Source organism: Anopheles stephensi, chromosome 3 (assembly GCF_013141755.1).
Source record: "Anopheles stephensi strain Indian chromosome 3, UCI_ANSTEP_V1.0, whole genome shotgun sequence".
Taxonomy (NCBI): Eukaryota; Metazoa; Arthropoda; class Insecta; order Diptera; family Culicidae; genus Anopheles; species Anopheles stephensi.
In genome coordinates this window covers 16,496,397-16,517,763 of record NC_050203.1, presented here as the reverse complement: position 1 = coordinate 16,517,763, position 21,367 = coordinate 16,496,397, and the positions used below count along the sequence as shown (strand labels likewise).

The window sequence follows — 21,367 nt, the reverse complement described above, 5'->3', positions numbered from 1 at the left end:
CCTGGTATACGTTGTCTTTGCCTATGTTGCATCGGTTTGATGCGCTTTACCTTTCCGGGGTTAAAAGTCACTGCCACTGACAACAACTCAGATGTTGATATGCTGAAATTTCGAGATTCACTAGCATATTTCTGCATCCAGGATGCCTGGTACGATGGATGAACCTGAGACTAGAATATGTATAGTCCCAGCACTCACGAACGCATCTGAGACATGGACTCTATCAAAAACTGACAAATCCTCGTTCTCGTAACCGAATTTGGTAGGAGATATTCTGAGTGGGTTATGGTCGTCGTCACTGTTTATCCAATATAAAGACGAACTACTAGGTTAAAGGTTTTTTATCGAATGAAAGATATAGTGTAGAATGAAATATTAAATAGCGTAAAATCTTGTAAGAAATGTGTAAAGGACTTTCTGAGAAAAATTGGTTCGTCGCATAGATAATGACTGTATGTAGGCCAAGCTGCCCAAAAAGCATTCCTTGTCGATGTAAAATATTTCAATACCAACTCCATTACTTGTTTACAAACATTTTACTAATTATATTTTCTTTTCTTCTCCACCCCCTTTCCTTCTCTCTTTCGCCCCCTTTCGCACTCCCATCTCTCACCACAGGGTCAATGTTCAGCCGGTACACTGCCTGTGGCCTGGATAGACGAAGGTCCTGGACCACCGCGGTGTCCACCGCCATGTGCAACGTTTCGTGCACATGCTACATATAATAATAATAATAATAAAAATAATAATAAAAATAGTAATAAGCCATACAATATTGATAATACTAAATATAACATGGAGAACCGGTTAAATGATAAACAACAGTGCCTTGACTATTTGGGCGATAATGCAGAGTTAAGTCCAGCACAAATTTGTAAAAAATCGTCACAAAGTATTGAGACCAAGCTGAAAACATTACGTTTAAGACATTGTTGTGAACGTACCGTTGGCAGTGCTTTACACAACGCAGCCTACGCCGACGTGCTGCGGGGCGGTCCCGGGTGTACCGGGCGGCTGGCCGAGCTGCTGGAAACGGACGCGCTGGCGGCACGGATCACATGCGAATTTACCGAGGTGCTGATACGGTACGACTGCGGACAGCCGTACTCTATCATCCACCACTGTGAGGATTGTAAGGTAAGTGTGCTAGTGCTTGAAACCATTCTTTATTAATATATATTGGGAAGGGTCCTTGGGATCGGATTATAGTAAATGTTTGCTACACAATTACTTCAACGCTCTCACGAACTTAACTTCAGAACGAAAATAATTCCATTCACACTGTTCCTTAACGTTACAATGTATCTCTGCAAGGCGGTAGTCACCAAAGGGCTATCGTCTCTACCGTTCTTGACCATTTTCTCTTCATTGTTCATCAATTGTAGGAACCTTCATGCTGTTAACCTCCAGCATCCAGCGCCACATTCTGGCGAATTAGACAAACTTTTGCTTCACTGCCAACCATAATCTTTATCGGTCTCATCATCCATCCGCCCTGATGTTACCATGGTTCTTCCCATGTGTGTGTGTGTGCGGGCGCGTTCGCATTTACACATGAGAGCATCCTCGGTCGTGGAACGATTGGCTTTTCCGTCCTGCTCAAAGTCGACCCCGGCTCGGGGGAAAAAGATAATCGGTCCAAGCAACGCTATCCTACATTGTTGTCTTTCCTCCAAACCTCCCCAAACCATCGGCTGGCCTTCGCCAAACGGTTTCCACTATCCTGAGCACCGTGAGTGTGGTAATGAGGACAGTTCCGCTTGGAGCAAATGCGTGACTGTGTGTGTTTGCGAATAGTAATGCTGCATGGATGGGCTTCAGCTCATGAAGATGATGATGGTGGTGGTGGAAAACGCACATTTTCCTGTTCTCTTTTTCGCGCAGTTTTTTATACGCGCTATTCGTGCTACTCCATTGATGTTCGGTTGCTTTTTCCTGAGCATACCATTGCTAAAACCTTGGATCACTTGGATATTCAGTTTTTTTTTTGGGGTTGGCCATCAAACTTTCCCTTCGGTGTAGCTTTTTTGGGTTGGCTCTGGTAACAGGAAATGAGAAAAGCAGAACCAAGCCGTAACTTGCCTGACCAGCAAAGTGAAATACCAAACCGCGAACACCAAGCCGTAACCTTGCACCGTTTTCGGTGGAAGGAATGCTTCGGATTGGGATCGGTCGGTTGGTCTTCACCCAAAACTAGGACAAACCGAACGGGCGCTCACAGGTTCGCCGGTCCCGAAACAGCTACAGCATTCCAAAAATTAGCGCAATGCAGATGAAATGAAAAATTATGCTTAATCGCAACCAACCGAATGTGGTGCTGCAGCATTCGAGAGGGAACACGGAACGCTATCTCTTGGGAAAATTATCATATCTTCAAGGGGCAGCTGGCGATCCTTTCAGTCCCCAAATCACCCTCTTCCCCGCCCTCGGTCCTGTTTTAGAGAGGCCTTCCCGTAACGGCTTCAACAACGAGCGAGCTCAGAGTGTAATTACTGTTAAAGTTTCAACGGAGGTCCCATCATGGCTCGGTTCCCATCGAGCATCCAGCTCTCTTTTGCTGTCGCCCGTCGACTTGACCTCTTGATTGTGAGGGCATGAACGTGTGTCTGAGGATGGCCCATTTCTCCCGCATGCTCTTCGGTTGTGGCGTTTGGCGGAGTGTTTGAAGTAGAAACAATTAAAACTATTAGCCAAACCACGCCTCGCCTAAACTGTCCTCGCTCGTGTTGATGTTTCTCGCATCGAGTCGACTGCGAATGATTGCGCCATGACGAGGGGTGATGTTGATGATCATGATGATGATTGTGGTGGTTGGTAACAATGAACGGTTATAGCTGAGCTGGAATCAACCTACAAATTGGTTGCGTCATGCTTTCTCTGGCTGCTTCTCATGCTTTAGAAAATCATTCGAAGTATTTGTTTGTAGTCAAACAAAAATTTTGCTGTTTTTCAACCAAAAAGCTTATACCACCAGAGGAAAAACTATCTCACACTCTCTCCAACAACCAGGACAAGTGTGAGACCTCTTGGGAACACTGTTACATTGTTTCAATATTGCAACACCATTTCCACACCGTTGTGTCATTCTGTGCCCGAATAAGAAAAATCAGCTCTGTCGCTCATATCCCCGTGCACCACGGGAAACACAGGGAAATTGATTTTAATAATAGATTTGACAATGATGCCACTTCGTCAGGGGATCCCTTTTTCGGGGGGGAGGCAGAGACAGTGAATCCACCCGAATCGATTGCCCGTGTGTCGTTGCGCTCTCGGCCAGATTCTCGGCCACGACCACGACAACGCAACGAGGTCAGCTGATTCAATTAGCCCTTCACAACAAACCAAATTGCTCCGCTTCCCGGTCGATGGTGTTGTAGTGACTCTTGCTTCTGCTCCGCTTACTGTGTAACCCTGCCGTTCGGGCCGGGTGTTGCAAGCTGTTGGTGAAGGCTTTCAATTAGCTCCCGATGTATTAGCGAATCATACATTAATGCTTAATAAGACATTGTGCATTAAGGTTGGTTTGGTGTTTGAGTGTGTTACTCCGTGCCACAAACGCCACTTAATGAATGCTGAGCCGATGAGAGTTTGCCTAGTTTTACCTTCCAGTGTTTCTTCCCCAGAGATGCGCAACTATGTGTGTGTGTGTGTGTGTGTGTGTGTGTGTGTGTGTGTGTGTGTGTGTGTTTGGTGTGTAGGCGAAACAATAAATGGCCCTTGTTTGTTTGTTTTCTTACTGGTATTCTTACTGGCGCCTGGTATTTTGTAGCAATCGAGGTGCCTGGTAGTTTTTGAACTGGTAGAGGCGCCTAGTAGTCTTTGATCGGATGAAGACATCAATTAGTTTGGAGCTAGTGGATACGGCTCGTAATTTTAATCTGGTGGAGATGTTTGAAAATTTTTAACTTGTGGAATCGGTTGGTAGTTTTGATCTGATGGAGGCGCCAGGTAGTTTGTTTCTGATGGAGGCGCCTAGTAGTTTTAATAGAAAAAGCAGGAATAGAATGATTTTTTTCCAAAAATGTTCAATACAATATTTTGCTCGTTTATTTCAGTTTAAAACTGTGTTATAAGTTTAATACACATAGTTATTTGAAAATAGTTCATATTAATGAAATGAAAATTATAAAATCGTGCTTTGCTGATCCATTTACCAGAATTCAGCTTTTTTAAACAAAATTCGCCAAATCCTAAACCTGGAACCTCAAAACGCAATGAAACAAACACACAAAGCAATGAAAATTCTATCTGTGGTATTTAACAAAACGAGATTACGTTTCCCGCGGCACCTGTGGTTGTGGCACGTGGGTGACCACGCGAAACACTTTTAAGGCTGCACCCAAATACCGATCCGTACGAAGCGAAACGCGCTGAAATAAGTTTCCATTTGGGTCGGGTGAAAAATCAATACCGGCGCGTACTAAACGCATGCTTAACAGGATTTTGTGCGGTGCGTTCGCGATAGCACCGTTGCAGCAAATTGGATCAATTGACAACGTGCAAAACAAATGACGATATCTTGTCATGGCAAAGAGGATTCTCTCTACCCTTTCTCTCTCACTCTCTCTCTCTTCCTCTCGCTCGCTCTTTTTGTGCTCTCATTCTTCTGTATCCGTTTTTTGCAAACGGAATAAGGAAGCATCCAAATTGGAGCAAAAACATCCCGCCCACTTTAGAGGGCATTGATTTCACATAAATCTTGTTATGACCCCATAAAATCAACTGGCATAGATGGATACCGGAACGGCGATGCATGTGATGCCTCCTTCCCCTTACTCCTCGTCCTCCTCCTTTTCCACGGCCCATCCACACAACCGGTGCACACCATGGAAACCTACCTTAGCGTTGGTACAACAAAACACACGTACAGAATGGAACAACACAAAAGGAAAAGTGGGGAAAAACACATCACCGAGGAAGCTTCCTGGTATCAGTTTTCCCAGAAATTTGTTCGCCGAGCCGGTTGATCGGATTGGTTTGACCTCGCCCGTACGCACCCACACGCTGGTAAAAAATCAATGGCAGATAGAATGAGCGGTGCTCGGGACGGGGTGGATAGGGGAATGCAATGAAATGAACGAAACGAAGGCAACACAAAAAATATTCGCTTGCCCTCGCACAACTTTAGCCCGGTGAACGGTTCGGATAGTAAAAGAGCAAAATGTGTCATCGCGTCACGCCATATGTCACTAATTAAAGGCAAAGTGTTAACAATACCGTTCGATCGATGTTTACAATCATCTTTACGACTGTTGGTTGGCAGGTTGATTTTTGCTGGGCGATGATATTGAAGGCTATCTGATTTTTTTTTTGCTTTGGTCTTTTTACCGGTTGTAAAACGCTGACGGCCGCCCCTTTAACGATACGCAGTACGAAGTTGTGAAGGTGTGCGAATTGTTCGGAATTGGCTTTGGTTTAGTTGAGTGTTTTTCAGGGAAAAAAATGTTTTACGGAATATTTTATATCTTACCTGTAAATTCAAATGTAAGCAAAACTTGGTCAGGCAGTGGCAGAAATGTTCTGTGAGTATAAGTTACTGAGCTTCCTTGCTGTAATTGTTATAGAAATCATAAAGGGACTACATCAAAAAACGTTATAACGTGTTGATTTTTTTTAAACTGTAAAAAAATGAACTCAAAATAAGAAGAAGCTTTAGCTGCAATACGAAATTCCCATTCTGCTGCATACCTGTGATAACGGTACGCGGACAAGAAGCCAGCGCCAATTAGCAAACCGGTAACTCATTTAAAACTTGTCAATGAAACGAGGTTAAGATTTCCTCTCGCTTGTCTCGAAGCACGGGAAAACAAACATCTCCCATCTCCTCTTCACCCATGCTTCCATCCACTTCCACGCCAAGTACTGACCAACGGCAGACCAGGAACGGCGCGCCTCTTCGATCGCCAGCATTGGCTCGCTGCACGATACGGCTCGGTTCAGTTTAAGTAGCATTTTTTTAAACCGCAACCATGCTCGCTCCCATGCTGCGCTCGCCGCTCATTAACCCACGCCCGCCGTTGACCTTCGCTTGCCAGCACGGCACAGCAACCACATCAATCAACATTGAAACATTCCGCACACCGTGATGAATCACCCGGAGACAGGCTGAGGCTGCGTTTGTAGCGTGACACGGCGTCGGGTGGTGAGCTGATGGGCAAGAATCATTTTTGACTCACATCGTTGCAATGATGATAAATGCTATTTTCGGGCGCGAAATGCCGACTGCTGGATGGATTTCTGCTCATTGGAAAGCCCGCCCCTCCCCGTATGACCCGTGGGTGACAGATTCCGACCGAATCACTTATCTTTTTGGCATCTTCCGGGGTGCATTTGGCGATGATTTCCCTCGATACTGTGTGTGTGTGTGGGGGGGGGGACAAAAATTCAGAGGAAATTTTTAAACGTACCGTTTCTCACGAATCAGCTGCAAAATGGGTCACCGCTTTTTGAAAATTCAATACGGTGTTTAATTAACCTTTTACTTCGAATCGTATGTGGGAAAATCGATTCGTCACGCCATGCGTTAAATGGAAATTATTGCAAACGTTAAATTAATTTTCGGAGTAATGCATGTTGTTTCTGGGGTGCTTCATAGCCGGCGAGCAGTAAAATTTAATCGAGGGTTTTGAGAGTGCATTTACACGAAAATAAAGTTTTTCTGGCAGATGCATATTACTCGATGCGTAGTTTTTGGGAAATTATTCAAAAACTACGTTACTTTGGCTGTTGCTCTAACCATAACCACAATCGTATTTAAGCAAAAGCGATGCTATATTTCGAACGTTATCGAATCTCCCAACCAGAATTCAGTTTTTATAGAGGAAGAATGGTCCTGATGGGATCTTACTGGTTCAAAGGTGAATCACATTACAAGCAAGAACTAGCTTAAGTCATCATCAGCTATAGTTTTTGTGAGCTAATCTTCGTTCAAAATATTATTGTCAAGGTGTTTTTATGTGGCCAGTGTCATCATTTCTTCAACTACGACCCATTCCATCGCTCAAAATGCCACCTTTCGCGAAATGGGACATTCCACGGATAAAAGCTGTCGATCCATCGATCAACGAACAGCATCGATGCAACGTACCCGATGCATCATTCATCATATCGTACATGTGTGATGAGAACAAGATTTTTCGCCTCCAAAATGTGAATTCTTCTCCCGTAGGTGACAGTCTTTCAACGCGCTCCCCCTGTCTTGCGATGGGAAACCCGGCACTGATTGACACATTTTGCCATGTTCCGGTACCGCGACACTTCCTCTATACGAACCCGCAAATCGAGTTTCAATAAAGCTGTTTGGAACAATTTTTGGTCTGGCCTGGTCGTTCGTGCTGCTTCTTGTGAAGATGGCGTTAGAATGTTCACCGGGTATTTTGGAAACCGAAAATGGAACAACAACACTCTCATTTTTTCCAAGGTACTTTTTCGTTCTCAGAAATTATTTATTTCAATCACTTTCCGAAACCACAAAACCCTAAGATTGTTCTCGTACCATCGCGTGATGCATTTTCTCGATTGTCTGGTTTCACTGCCACCCGCTGACGGGTTGCCCTCACCTTTTCTCAACCAAGTGCACCGATGCAGGGAACAACCGTGCAAACGTGCAGCTCGTCTCTTTTTAAAGCAAGTTTTGCCAGTCGGTCGCGAGGTTCCGGTGCATTGAATAAATATTTTCGATAATAATTTCTTCCACTCGAGCGAGCGCCAGCACTCGAGTGTGTGTGTGTGGTGATGGTGGACCCAGCCCGGGACAACGGGCAGGGTGGTTAAAAATCACCCAACCTCGCCCCCAGAATCTACTGCTTGCTTTCGATTCTTTCGTGCATTTTCCTCGCGCCGTGACGGAGTTTTCCACTGCGGTGGTGGTAGCGTTGGCGGAAGAAAACACTTTCCTCGCAGGTTCAAACGGGGGACTTTCCGACCAGGGAAGCGCCAACCGGGTGAACCTCGGACGATGGGCGATGAGTTGTTCCGAAAATCTAGGTCACACCACTCAACTTTGCTGCTGTACGACTGGAACAGTGAGTTTGGATGGGTTGGGGAAATGGGGTGGCGAGGGAGCTGGGAGGATTCTGCAAAACTGGGGGGCGAAAGGAACCCGGGAACAGAATGAAGAATGAACACTCTGCGGTTTTTTTCTGTTGTTTTCCACCCACCCCTTCCTTTACATCCCTATTTTCTTATTCACACCCTCCACCCTCCTTCTTGGTACCATTGTTCACCAGCCCACCCGATTGCAATTTGTGCTGTTGGTGGCCTTCTGCTTCTGTGTGTGTGTATGTGAGAGTTCTAGCGTTGAGCTTTGCATTCTTTCCCACTCGGACAACTATGGTGGGATCGTGCGGGAAAAATGCTTTCGTTTGTCGTCCGCCGTATTTTTGTATCTGCTGCCATCGGTGAGGTTCTTCCCGGCACTACCGTTCGCTGCTGAACGTTGTTAAAACTTTGTTGCACTTTGCCTCCTCTGCGGCCCCGCTTTTATATTCCACGCGCACTCCGTGTAAAGCCGGAGCGTGACAACGAGTGATCACGTAAAGACCATACATTCGAGGCTTTTTGCGCGCTGGTTGTGGTCGTTGGTGGACGGGAGCGGGGGCGCAGGAGGACGGTGCCGAAAAGCGGCATGATGCAACGTGCCTTCCCAGGTTCTATCTGGGTCAGAGCTGAGGCCAGTGCTGAACGGTCGGTGTGTGATAGAAAGAGATAGCGAGAGAGTGAGAGAACCGAAAAACAGGATGCTAGGAGAGTGCGACAGAGAAAAAGAGAGAGAAAGAGACAGTACGAGACAGAGAACCGAACTGGGGCGCACATCTCGTACACAGGATCTTTAGCACACCGGGAAACAGGATTTTCCAACCAACCAAGACGAAGGCCAGGACGAAGGCTTTCCCAGCTGCTGTGTTGGTTATGGGAGCTGAAGCAGCCACACGAAGACACCGCCTCGCGTTTGGGTGTCTTAAAAGATGGTAGCAAAAGACGTTCCAAGCCCCCCCTGTTTCTAATGGGGCAACATCACCCGGTGGTGTAAGTAGAAAACGTGGGGAGGGGCGGGGGTTAAAGAGGTGAAAGGACACCACAAGGAAGGCTGCTTCCTCTTCCATTTCTTTTTGCTCTGCCTCCTAGTTCAAGGCGGCAAAATCGGGCATTGTTTGTGACATGTACATAAATCAAACCACTTCGCTTGAGAGCGGTGTCGGCCGGGCCGGTAGGGTGAAATAAGAAATTGAATAAGATCGGGTGCAGCAGGCGACCATTGTACGGGGGGAGTTTTTTTTTTTTTTTGTTCCACCATGGGGAGGAGTGAAGAAAAATCCGAATTGAAGAGGTACGGTACAAAACGAAACAAAAACTAAACTACAAAAAGAGACAAGTTTTGCAAGAAATATGACAAGCCGGGACTGAACCGTTTGTGGCACATAGACAGACAAAAAGGTAGACGGAAGTTTAGAATTTGATTGTATGCTTTTTAAAACCTTTCCTAAATGGAAGTTGGTTCTTTTTATTTGAAATGACATGCTAGGTTCAGGAAGGATTCTTTTGAAACCTGCTGCTTCATCATTGCGTTGTTAAGAATAGCTATATTATTTACAATTATTTGCAATAGAAAATGATATTTACTTATAATACAAACTGTGCGAATGTTTTTTCTATACACTATGCAAAATTGAGGTATTTGGTAGAGATCGTATTTTGTTTTGCTCCGTTTGGTTTTTGAATTATGCCAATGATGAATCCAACCAATAAGTAGTTACGGGCATCATTGTAATTCCATAAGGTAAAAGGTTTTTTAATGGAATAACGTTGTTCTGATTCTCTTCTTCTTTGGCCTAATGACATTTACGATCATGCCTGTCATTTCTGGTTTACTAAACTTAATGATACCACGTAGTTGGATAGTCAGTCCTCCTTTCTTCTAATCTCCATAAATTTTAAAGCACCAAAAAACTACAAGCAATTATATACAATTGCATTCAAAACATTCTCTTCGGAACATTTCCTCCTTTTCAACACGACCATCGAAGCTTGTCGTGTTTTTCCAAACTAAGTTTCTCGCACGAAAACAAATCGCGTGGATTGATTATTTTTCCCTCCGTTGCGAGCAATCGAACACGCTCGGTTGCTCAAATAAAATTGCCAATTGGCTCTTTTCCTTCCATTCTAAGTCCACATAAACACACACACTCGAGCACTCGCTGACATGCAACAACATTGTACGCGAAGCACGATCGATGATGATCTGTGCCATTCAGGCCGAAGCGCACACCGTAAATCATCTCACTCGCCGTAACAAGACGGTGCACACCATTTTCTTGACCTTCGTTTTGCGATTCATTGCTCCTTAGAAAGCTGGTTGATTACCGCTTTCGTAGCAACGCAAAACAGTCACCAACGATGGAGAGTGACGTGTTGGAACGATTTTGAGAAAAGAATTTTTTAACCCAAGCCCTAAATGAGCTCAGTACTCTCGCTCTCCCAACGTGTGGCCCTGTGGATGATTGTTGTCGATTGCAGTGACCGTAATAGCTGGCGCAAACGAAAGAAAGAGAAACCCCATTTTATTGTTGAAGCTGGGTGTAAATTTAAGTTTCAATACGTGCTCCCAAGCTGGCTGGCAAGCTGACTGCCGTAACGATGTGTTTGCCCAAGAAATATGGGCGTCAAATTAGCATGGCTCTGTGTAAAGCAACCTCGTAATGGATCTCAGTAAATATAATGCGTGTGCGTGTGCGATTTTAAACACAGTCAGCCTGTGCAAATATAAGCAAACCAATTTTTTTTTGTTGTTGCATATCGCCAACATGTAAAGCAACAAAACATCACCTTTTTCCAGGGTTGTGATTTTTTACTCAAAACCCTCGCAGTAATTGCCTTTACTGTGTCTGTGGTGCTGGGTTTTCTACTTCCACCCAATGCCAGTCCGAGTCCTTAGCGCTCTGCCCGAGCCCGACAGTGAATCGAATAATTTATGTCCGTCCCGGCGGACACTGGACACGCAAGGATAACGCTAGCCTATCCCACTTGATCTCTGTCGGGTAGGCTTCGGCCGATGTGATTCCACTTGAGGAAACAAGCAAATAATGATGATGATGATGATGGTCGCCCACTCACTCACCAGCCGGAAACAGTGCTTAGCATATTGTGCGATTTTTGGTATTGTTTTTAGAGGATTGGGCGATCCACCCACGGTCTTCGGTGAGTTACGGGGCACAGGTGCGAGGGAATGATGAGCTGACATCAGCGCGGTGGATACCTTGGGACACAAGCCATTTCATTGTGTAGATTCTTGGAAAGGAACCACACATCCGTCCAACAACCAACCAACGGAAATGGAGTGGTCACTCGCCCACGGTTGGCGAACGATAACGACAGTCCACTGTTGCGGTACCGAAACAATAAACAAAAAAAAAAAGCTCAGAATTCAAATCGATCCACCTGCTTCAGTTTAAGAGTATGTACGCGAATGAAATATGATCCCTTGATGGTAGTTTGATTTGAAGCCGTTTGGGTTTTTTTTTCTCTGGTCCGTGTTGAACATCCCATCAGCTGGCAATTAATTATTGGAATCCTATTGCGAAATTTTCGCCCGACAACCGCTCGAGCCGCAATTCCAGGGAAAATTGCTTTAAAAAGGGATATGCATATCCAATAATAAAGTTTGCAGTTGAACCAAACAAAAAAAGAGCCAGGACTATTACACATCCTCTCAATTGTGGCAATGGTGAAGAGCACGTCGGTCGGTCGGTATCTCTTTCTCTGTCTGTCTCTCTCTCTCTATCTCTCTCTCTCTCTCTCTCTCTTTATGTTTCCGTTTCTGATAAACCTCGGCTGTTCGGTTTTGTGCGCTGCTTCACAACCATAAGCGCTGGAGTGGCTTTACGTGCACTTGACTACACGTAACATAGTGCAGTACCAAGTACCATGGGCTGTACAAATGTGACGAGGGCTGCCGGGTTGCATACTACCGCTGGTCGAAAGCTGCGAGCTTGCCTTCTTACGCAAGGACCTGGTGGAGCGATGTATAAGGGTTTAGCTTCTTGTTTGTTTTTTTTTTCGCTCGCTCCCTATCCACCCATTTCTATCAGACTGACTGACTGGTGGAATTGGTGGAATTTGGTTGAATTCCGTGGCTGCTGCTGTTACTAGCTATTAGGCAATAAGTGGGGATTTTCCTTTCCCTTACAATTACAGCAAATAGTAGAGTTTGTAGTCGGTTGGTTGGTGAGTGCCAAGCGTGAGTTACCGATGAGTCACTGCTTCGGGAGCAACAAGAAAGAGACAGGGCACGATGTAACGGTGTCAGGAAAAATCATCCTTTTTTTTGGGAAATAGTGTCACATCTCTGGAGAATAATGCTACCAATTATAATTACTACGCGAAGAGTTTATCTCAATATGCAATATTGCTTATAAGTGAAGTAATCTTCATAAAAAAAACATTTCAGACTCTGGCTGAGTTGGGCCTCAATTTTCCCCAACACGCGCACGTACACACACACACACGGAGACTTTTCCCTTAACCAAGTGCAATTGATTTTCACGCCGACGATCTTGAATGGAGACACCCGAACATACTCGCCACACTCGCCACAGCTTCTATGACAGTTGCGTTTGTGAGCATCCTTGCTGCTTTGCAGCTGTGTTGGTGCTCCGGCGCTCTGCTGAAACGACTCATACACACACACACCAACTCATCGAAGAGTTCCCTTGTTCCGTTTAGCGTACTTTCCCCGATTTCGGAGAGCATATTGGGGCTATCATCCGCTCAGTGTGTTTGTGCTGGTTTTCTGAGTGTAAAGAGTACCTGATTTAGTATGTGTGTGTGTGTGTGTGTGTGTGCTGCCGCTCCAATCATCATTACAGTGTGCCAATCTTTTAGTTGTGTGTTGTTGTTTTCTTCGCCTTTTCTGCTCCTGCTTGATGTATTAGCTTGCGCTTTGGGGCTTTTACTTCATTGATGATTTGTCTAACATGAAGTTAGAGCGAACCATGTGTCTCGGGAAAATTGGGCAATAGCATGATTTTTGAATGATGTTTTTTTCTATTTAAGCTCTCGCAAAAAATTTAAACTATATTATCAAATTTGAAAACGTTGAAGCTAAGTGAAATGTTGCTTTAGCGAAGCATGGTACGTGCAAAAATATATTATTATTTTAAAATAAAACGCGATACACAGTAGCAAGCTATCATTATTAGCATAAAAAGTTATCCAGAAATTGTTATAAATTATTGCATTTTTGAAATATAAAAATGTATCAATTAGAAAAGTTGGCCTGAAGCTAAACAAAACTAACAATTTAGACATAAAAAACAATTTTATGTTATTAAAAGAAGCATCGAGACGGACCTGAAACATTTATTAACACAACAAAAAATATTACAAAAAATGATAACAACATTGATTAAAAGTGATGCACAAAAAACTATTTTTTTCTTAATTTGCTATCTGATTGACATTCGAAATTTTTATGCCTGTTTTCCATGGATTTTTTGTGAATTTCTGATTTTATATTAGTTGACAATTCATTGTTTAAAATAAAACAAAAAATTCAATAAAACAATAAATCAGTATTTTTAGTAACCAAGTCCAGCCACACCATGGTAGATTGATTCACTGTCTCTGCCGACAGTCAGTAATGGATGGGGAAATTTTTTTTAGTCAGATCGGACGAAAAACCCAGCATCGCTCGTCAGGCCACATCGAAACGTGGTCTCGAGTGTAGATGTGTGTTTCATCTACTGTATACTTCTCCCAATTTAAGCTCCCGCTCCCAAAAAAAAGAACACACACACACCATCACAACCCCAAAGGTGTCCATATGTGTGTGCGTCTACAGTTGACTAGTCGGTAGAAAGAAGGACGAGCAGCATTTTCTCCTTACATGCCGAAAACTCTCACACAGATTCTAGTGTGTATGTGTGTGTGTGGGTTTTTTTGGAGGGTAGTCAGTTGCTCTCTTACAGCTGCCGCGGCAACCGAATCTGGTACTACCGAAATGGTCACAAACACACACACACAAACACACATGCTCGCTCCGTCCTTGATGGCACGAAGTAATTTTTCAACCCAAAAATCGCTCCAACTACAACGCTTCGGCCGCCCGTGTGGTTCGTGTGAGCTAATCTCGTGCGAGCGAAGCGTGCCGATGCCAGTGTGTTGGTGCGATGGAATGCGATGCCAGGACGCGGTGCTGATGGGACGGGAAAGGGGGGGTTGTGAGAAAGGAAAGGTGGTGGGTTGCTGGGTGGGTAGGTTCGATTTGTAACGACACAGCCGTGGGAGGACGCACAGCAATGCGGAGCATTTGTGAGGTTAATTTTGCGAAAACTCTGTGTGGCGCTTGTGTCCGAAATGGAAATGTCGCCGAGGGAGATAGAGAGTCCCGAGCGAAGTGAGAGTGTGAGAGAGGCGAGCTCACGCTGACACACCGAGCTCAACGTTGCTGCTAGGAGTTGGGAATAGGAGCTACGGTAGACGGTTTGCCCCCGGGGGTGGGCATGTGGGGAGGATCGGTAGTCACAGAAGCAGGTGGTCTCCTGTCTCTGCTGGGTATATTGGTTGATTCAAATTTGTTCACAACAGGCATCGCAATCGTGTCACTGACAATCGGCATCCTTGGGAGCGCCTGCCGTCCGTCCTTTTGCGCTCGACGTGGCGCTGTGGTTGCTACCGCTTTTCCCAGTTTTTCCCACCTTAAGCTGCCACTGTTTTCGGGTGGTCGCTTTCTTATCGCCGAATCCGAATTGGATGCAGTGCCGGGGCGAGTTACTTTTGTGCCGATCCCATTGCATTTGTGGTGAGGCAGAGTTCTCCTCACGTCTCGCTCTTTCACCCTCCTCCCGGGACGGATGCAACACAGAACGAGGATATCCATGCTCTAATCTTTTAACGAAGAGACCACCGTCACATGCGAAAATAGCGAACTCCGAAACAGTTTGACGAGGGATGAAGAGTGCAGGAGACCGGGGGAGTGGAGCCGGAGGTGGCAAGCCCGGGGAAAGGACGACCGTTACATAACAGCACAGCTCGCAAGCAGCTCGTACGGTACGAGCTCGCATTGCCCGGAGCCGCATATTAGCGAAGCGTGCCGTTTCGATGCTCGGACTCGTGGCAAATAATGCTCCAGCACCAGCATTATAGGGCTGACGAGCAGATTGATCCGTGCTGCTGTGGGTGGTAGGACGAGGAGAGGAAGAAGAAGGAGGAGGAGCGGGCGTATGGGAGGGGTAGATAAGATTTAGCATGTGCTATTTATGTGCGGTGTACTCTTGTGCGTTTGGACGATGGTATTCCTTTCGCTTTCCACACACACACACACACGCGCGTGGTTTCTGTTTGCATTCTATGATATTGATGTAACCGGGCTGCTCATTTTGTATCACAACTCTCAACTCTCTATTGTTTTGGGCCCTTTGCAAACAAAACATGCAGCAATAGAGCAGCTCTGCGATAAGTAATCTTTGCCAAAGGATTAATTCACAATCAAGCAAATGCTGTGCGCCTAGGGATATGCTATAATATTTGAGCAGTGTTTTCCAGGTTATAAAAAAGGTGTCGAAATGTTTTAAGCAATGTGTGGCTTGTGACAACAACATTCTAATCAATTTATTTGTATGTTGTTAAATTTTCAAATAGAGATCTTTTTTCAAGTGGATTATTAGTGCTTGTTTAAACAAAAACAAATTGAAATGTAATTATGTTATGCTAGTCAATATAACATGAATACGCAAGAATATAAAATTCGTCCTGTTTGAGGCATAAAATTATTTGAATAGTCGAAAAATTAGTAAATTACTTCAAGAACTTTCATGATAAGTACTTGGATAAATCGATACTCATCTTCAGGTATATCTTGAAACGTTGCTATTTGGCAAAGCAAGACAAAATCCTTTTATTTGAAGCTTTAGTGTAGATTGTAGTTTCTTCTTCTTTTACCTTGGCACTACAAGCTCCAGAGGTCTCGGCCTGCCATTTCTGGCTTTCTGTAACTTAATTTAACCCGTAGTAAAGCCTAAAGTATGGGGAGGCGGTCTGAATGGGATTTGAACCCCGGCCCAACCGTGTCCGCGACCGACAGATTGTAGTTTGTTTTTGTGCAACTTTTACCCAATCCTTTTCATAAATAATTATAATCCCGACTAGTTGTTTTTCAAAATTCTGATTAGAACAGCAAGATGCCTTGGTTTAAGTACTGTTTAGCCTATGAATTCCAATAATCTGATTGAATTTTCTTATCGGTTTTTTACTCTTATTGGGATTCTCCATTTTGTATAGACATATTCCATGGTGAATAATACACACAAGACGAGGCTATATAAAAGTTAGGTTTGTATTAAAATGTAAATAAAAATAATTCACTTCTTTTTGACATTTATACACCAATTTTTTGTTCATGGTTGAAATGTTTTTTACTTTTATCTTCTTTCATACTGCATTGCTAATTGAACTGAAATAAAAAACAACAATAATCTTTTGATTTCAACATTTGCTTTAAAAACATAAAGGTAGCTTTACCTGCAAGAAAGTATATACATGTTTGAATTATGAGTTCATGCATTCAAACGTCTCTGCCATACAAATTCTATGACTGGAACAATAAAAAATAAGCCTTTTAAAATAAAATAGTAAAATACCTATACGAAAATCCGAAGGATGTTCAAGACAAATTTTAAAAAAAGGTAGAATATTTCAGAGAGTTGTAAATTTTTTGCAAAATCAAACATGTAGTCCAAGTTGATTTACCAAGATTAACCCATATAACAGCGCAACAAAACTCTTCACGAGGTAAAGCAGTCTAGAAACATTTACTAATAATTTTATTAGGTGAACTTTTTTTTTAAAACATACAAATTGTTTCAATTCGTTATAAACAAACAATAAATAAAAAAACCCGTAAAACATATGACTTAAGAACAAAGTGAACCGATAGATGAGGAAGACCTCCTTTGGCAAATGGTTCTGACAAAAAGGCAACACAAAACATAACCTCACATTATACAACCAAAGCGATGTTCCCATTTTTTTCTACACCGGACTTTACCGCGTCTTTGCAGTTAAACGTTTCTGCCCTCACAAATCGACCGGGTGGCCCGCAATTAAAGCAAGTAAAGTCGTTGGCTCACAGCATCAGCTCAAAACATTCACACACACACAAAACTCTTCCCTACTCTCCCTCTCTCCTTGTGCGCTCCCTCGGAAATACGTACAAAACGCTTGCAACTTCATTATGCGTATTACAAGTCGAGTTGATTGCGTGCTCTAGCTATCAGCGAACTTTCGAGCGTTCCGAGCCGGGCCCAGGGAAGGAAATCCTGGAACGCGAGGCCAGAACGAGAAGTAAAACTTTCCCCTTCTCGACGTTCCACCCCTTTTACTTTGGCGTTGACTTTTCGGCTTGTTCGTTTCTAAGCACCTTCTTCTCCACGCTGGACAATACTGGTCTTCTCAGGGGTTTTTTTTTTTTCTTGAGACGAATCCGTTTGTGCATGTGTGTGTGTGAGTGCGTAAGGGTTGTTTTGAGTTTAAGCGTTCCAACCAGTTCCATTCGGGACAGCTTTATGAGGCGCGTTTTTTTGCTTCCCTCTCTCTCTCTCTCTCTCTCTCTCTCTCTCTCTCTCTCTCTCTCTCTGGTGCCCTTTTATTACTTTTTTTCGCTCATTTTGATCGGCTATTATTCTGTGAAGTAGCAGTAGCGCTTCCGACAACTTTAATGACCGAAACTTATGTCCAGCGGTAGTGGGTTGCGTACGGCTGGTGCTTTCTTTAAGTACTTTGGTCCGGATGTTTCTGCGGATGGTTATGGTTGCTCGGGTCGCAGAGACGATTGGCTTGCTATAGCTGACGGACAAGGCAGAGTCAAAAATAAGGCTTATTTACAAAAACTTATCAATAAGAAATTCTCAAAAGTAATGACTCATTCAAATAAATAATCCAAAACATTCATCATGTACAAACATCTATTTTGATCTACTTAACCACTTAACCGTCGGGGGCTAATTGAGTTATAAACTTCCGAAAACCGTGAGACTCTTTGGGACAGTATTAAACGAATTAATGGATTCGCACAAAACACACAGACAGGTCACTTTTAAAATTGTGTATCGCTCCATTTTCTGATTCTCCCCATTCTTTTCCTTTTCTTTTTTTCTATTTCTCCCGCTACTTCGTAACACAACCACAGGAGGCATATCGAAGGTGGGGCTGCAGTGTTTTTATACCGTACTTCACGTCGAGGGACGACATCAAAAGTGTTAACAATAAAACCGGTAATCGAGACAGTGACCGTGCTACCCAGGGGAAATCGAACGCCATCTTTGGGGACGCCGCCGCGAACAAGCAGACTGAACCGAACATGAACGATGCGAACAAGCAGCAACTAGTAAAAAATATATCAATCACTGTAAAAAGGTAAGTGTACCCACAATTGTTGTTAGATATAAGCCACTAGGAGTAGTTACTCCGAGAAGCTCCAGCATAATTCTCCAAATTTCTTGGACTAACGTTCCATCATCTTCATAATTGTCTTTCGTCCAAACTCACTTATTAACTCCCTGTTCGGAGGAGTGTTGTTATGCCGTTCAGAAGCCTTTCCAACAGGAGCTGACCCACAGCTGAACTCATCCTACTGTTCACATCCCTGTTCCCTCCTCCCCATCAAACTCAACCGAACGAATGGCCATGGTCCATTAAATAATCGACAAATGGCACGGATGATGGTTACCTCAAATTATCATCAACATTCTCGCCCATGAGGCCACTTTTCACACCCTCCCGCAACAATCTCTACCTCTCCCCTCCCCCCTCCATATCACCTCTCCTTAATTGTCTCCCCCCATCTTCTTCCCGCACCAAGCTCGGTTCGAAGTCACCAGTTCGGCCGGTTTTGGAGATTTGTACGTATCTGGTTGGCGTTGGTGAGGTTTCCCTTACCATCCTGCGCACCTGCAGTTCGCCACCGTCTCGGACAGTCTCCTAAGCCCACCTCAGCAAAAGCCACCACGGGTAATCGTTAGAAGTTCATTCGTTAGGCATGGTTTGGCCCAAGTACCCGACAGACAAACACGGCGCCAAGGCAGCGGGCAGAGAAAACCCTGTAGGCAAAGCGTCGTGAATAAATAATTCTGTACCATTTCATTTGGGAATTTTCACCCTCCCGTTCGCCACTGACACACGCAGGCCCTCTGCCTGCCTGCCTGCTTTCCGCAAGCAAATAAACCAGGGAAGAGAAAAAGGTAACCATCAAAGTTTTTGAAGTGTTTCTTTTCCTGTCCCGTTTTCTGGATGGTTTTTACGTGCTTTGCTTCTTCTTTTGGCCTTAACTGGGCAATGGAGGAACGTAAATCAGCCCAAACTGCATGGCTGAAGCCTTCCCCTATTTGGGTTGGAAGCATGGGATACTGGAAGAACGGCTGGAAGAATCTTCATCGCACTTCATCCGAAACCAGTCAATCAAAGCAAAAACCCTTAGAGCAGACCGAGAAGAAGCTTACAAGCGAAACGAAATATGGAACGGTAGGAGAGTGGGAAGGAGCAGCAAAGGGAAACAGAGGTGGATCAGAGTGCCAGAGAAAACCCCATACAGGCCATGCTTGCATAAGCATTTTTCGCAACGATAACCCGGGGCAGCAGTAACAAGCTGGTACGTCTCATGCGCCGAAGCAATCCCGGTCGCCTACGGGGGAAAACAGCAGCAAATCTGATGGATCGCTGGGCAGGAGACAGGCTAATTGATTAGCTAAATGGATGCACATCACAGCAAACAGAGTCTCCGGGAGGCTTTGGGTCGGCCCCGTGGGCTGCTGTAGGGCTGCGATTCGGTGGAGGCCTGGTCGATGAATAATAGATGGAGACAATTTTATAATCGCTCAAAGTTTGTTCCGCGTCCTTCTGCCTTCTGCCTGTTTTTTTATTAGGAGGGGAGACGTTTTTTCATTCATTTCCCTTCTGCACAGGCCAAGCATTCTTGACATGTTGGCAGGAGGAAGCTGAGTTTGGTCATTGATTATGGTACGAGTGGCAGTCTCAAAAACCCATGGGCAATGACAGCGAGAATTTTGCATACATTTCATGCATCCTGCACTTTACGGAAGAAATCAGAAAGACTAAAGGCTGAATCAGTAAGCTAGCAGGGAGCGATTTGGCTAATTTCCTTACAATCGACCAGGCGCCTCCATCGGATCGATGACACAACACGGTGAAGCGAATTTACGTACGGTATAAATTATTCACCGTCAGCTGTAGCGTCCATCCGAACCCGCAACCGAGAAGCCAGCTTCGTGCTGGCCAACGACCTGATCAATGTGTGGCACGAACAAAAGCGCACAACAAACGAACAAGTTTTGCAATAAAAAGCACGTAAAGAGGGCCATCACACGGTGGACGAAGCAAAGTCTTTCTTCCACACTACCAACGCCACCAACCAACCGGTGAAGCTGAGTTCGTTGTTTAACGACAAAAAATTAAGCTTCCGCTCGAGTAAAGCATTGGTGCAACGGGTGAAGCTTGAGGGCCTCCCTGGCCCACCACCGGCCATGGTCACGATGGTCACACGTGCACGTGTTGTTCGATGAATTTCCCGTATGGTTGGGAACATGTGAACGGGAACGGGAGCCGGCACGTCCCAGGCTTTCATCAGCCAGCTTCACCTCGGGGTTTGGACAAAAGTTTGTCCAAGTTGTTATTGCTCGCTTTACAGAACATGGGGGTTTGGGTTGGTTCGTGTGGCACCGTGAAGACGTGAAGCGTACAAAGTGAACGTGTTTTTGTATTCAATTAACAATAGTGAAAAAAAGAAAACAAATAAATAGAATGTTAGGAATAGAGGGAGAATAACAGTATGAATCGTTTTCTAGTTTGAGTCAAGAAGAACTAGATTTTCCGAGTTTTGTATAGCTAACAGGTTGGATGAATCAGAAGCTTCTCGGTTAGCAAACACACAGAACAAAAGACGAGAAAGTATATCTAAGATAACATTGATCAGTGTTTGACCATCAAAACTGATACTGAATGCAAAATATTGCGATAATTTATAGACGCATTTAGGAAAAGGAGCCGACGTTTGTCATTATTCAAAACTTACGTAACTTTCACGGATATTTCGACCACCATTGAGAGATGCTCATTATAATATCCTGTAATAAAACTCTCCTTACAACCACTTCCAGTTCACGCCGAAAAACGCAACGAGTACGAATACGACCATGTCTAAACGTATGCCAAACCGTAGAGCAAAAGTGCCCGTACATGCTGCCGGGCGATCGGGCACCAGCCTATCCGACGCAGTACGCCGGTGAGCCGACGTTTCTTTGTCGAGGTAAGTTTTGTATTCCCGGTGAACTGATTGTTTTTTATAGTTTAAAATTCCAAG

At 44.4% G+C, this 21,367-nt stretch overlaps 1 protein-coding gene across 9 annotated transcripts in view; it reads left to right on the top strand.

Moving 5' to 3' along the window:
• Positions 1-21,367, top strand: part of LOC118512671 — a 53,629-nt gene that overhangs the window by 19,220 nt on the left and 13,042 nt on the right. For all 9 annotated transcript variants that reach the window (XM_036057437.1, XM_036057439.1, XM_036057436.1 and 6 more), the window contains 3 exons: positions 619-1,137; positions 18,182-18,408; positions 21,165-21,313. In XM_036057437.1, the coding sequence (XP_035913330.1) occupies positions 619-1,137; positions 18,182-18,408; positions 21,165-21,313 (895 nt within the window). The remainder of the gene's footprint in view (positions 1-618; positions 1,138-18,181; positions 18,409-21,164; positions 21,314-21,367) is intronic.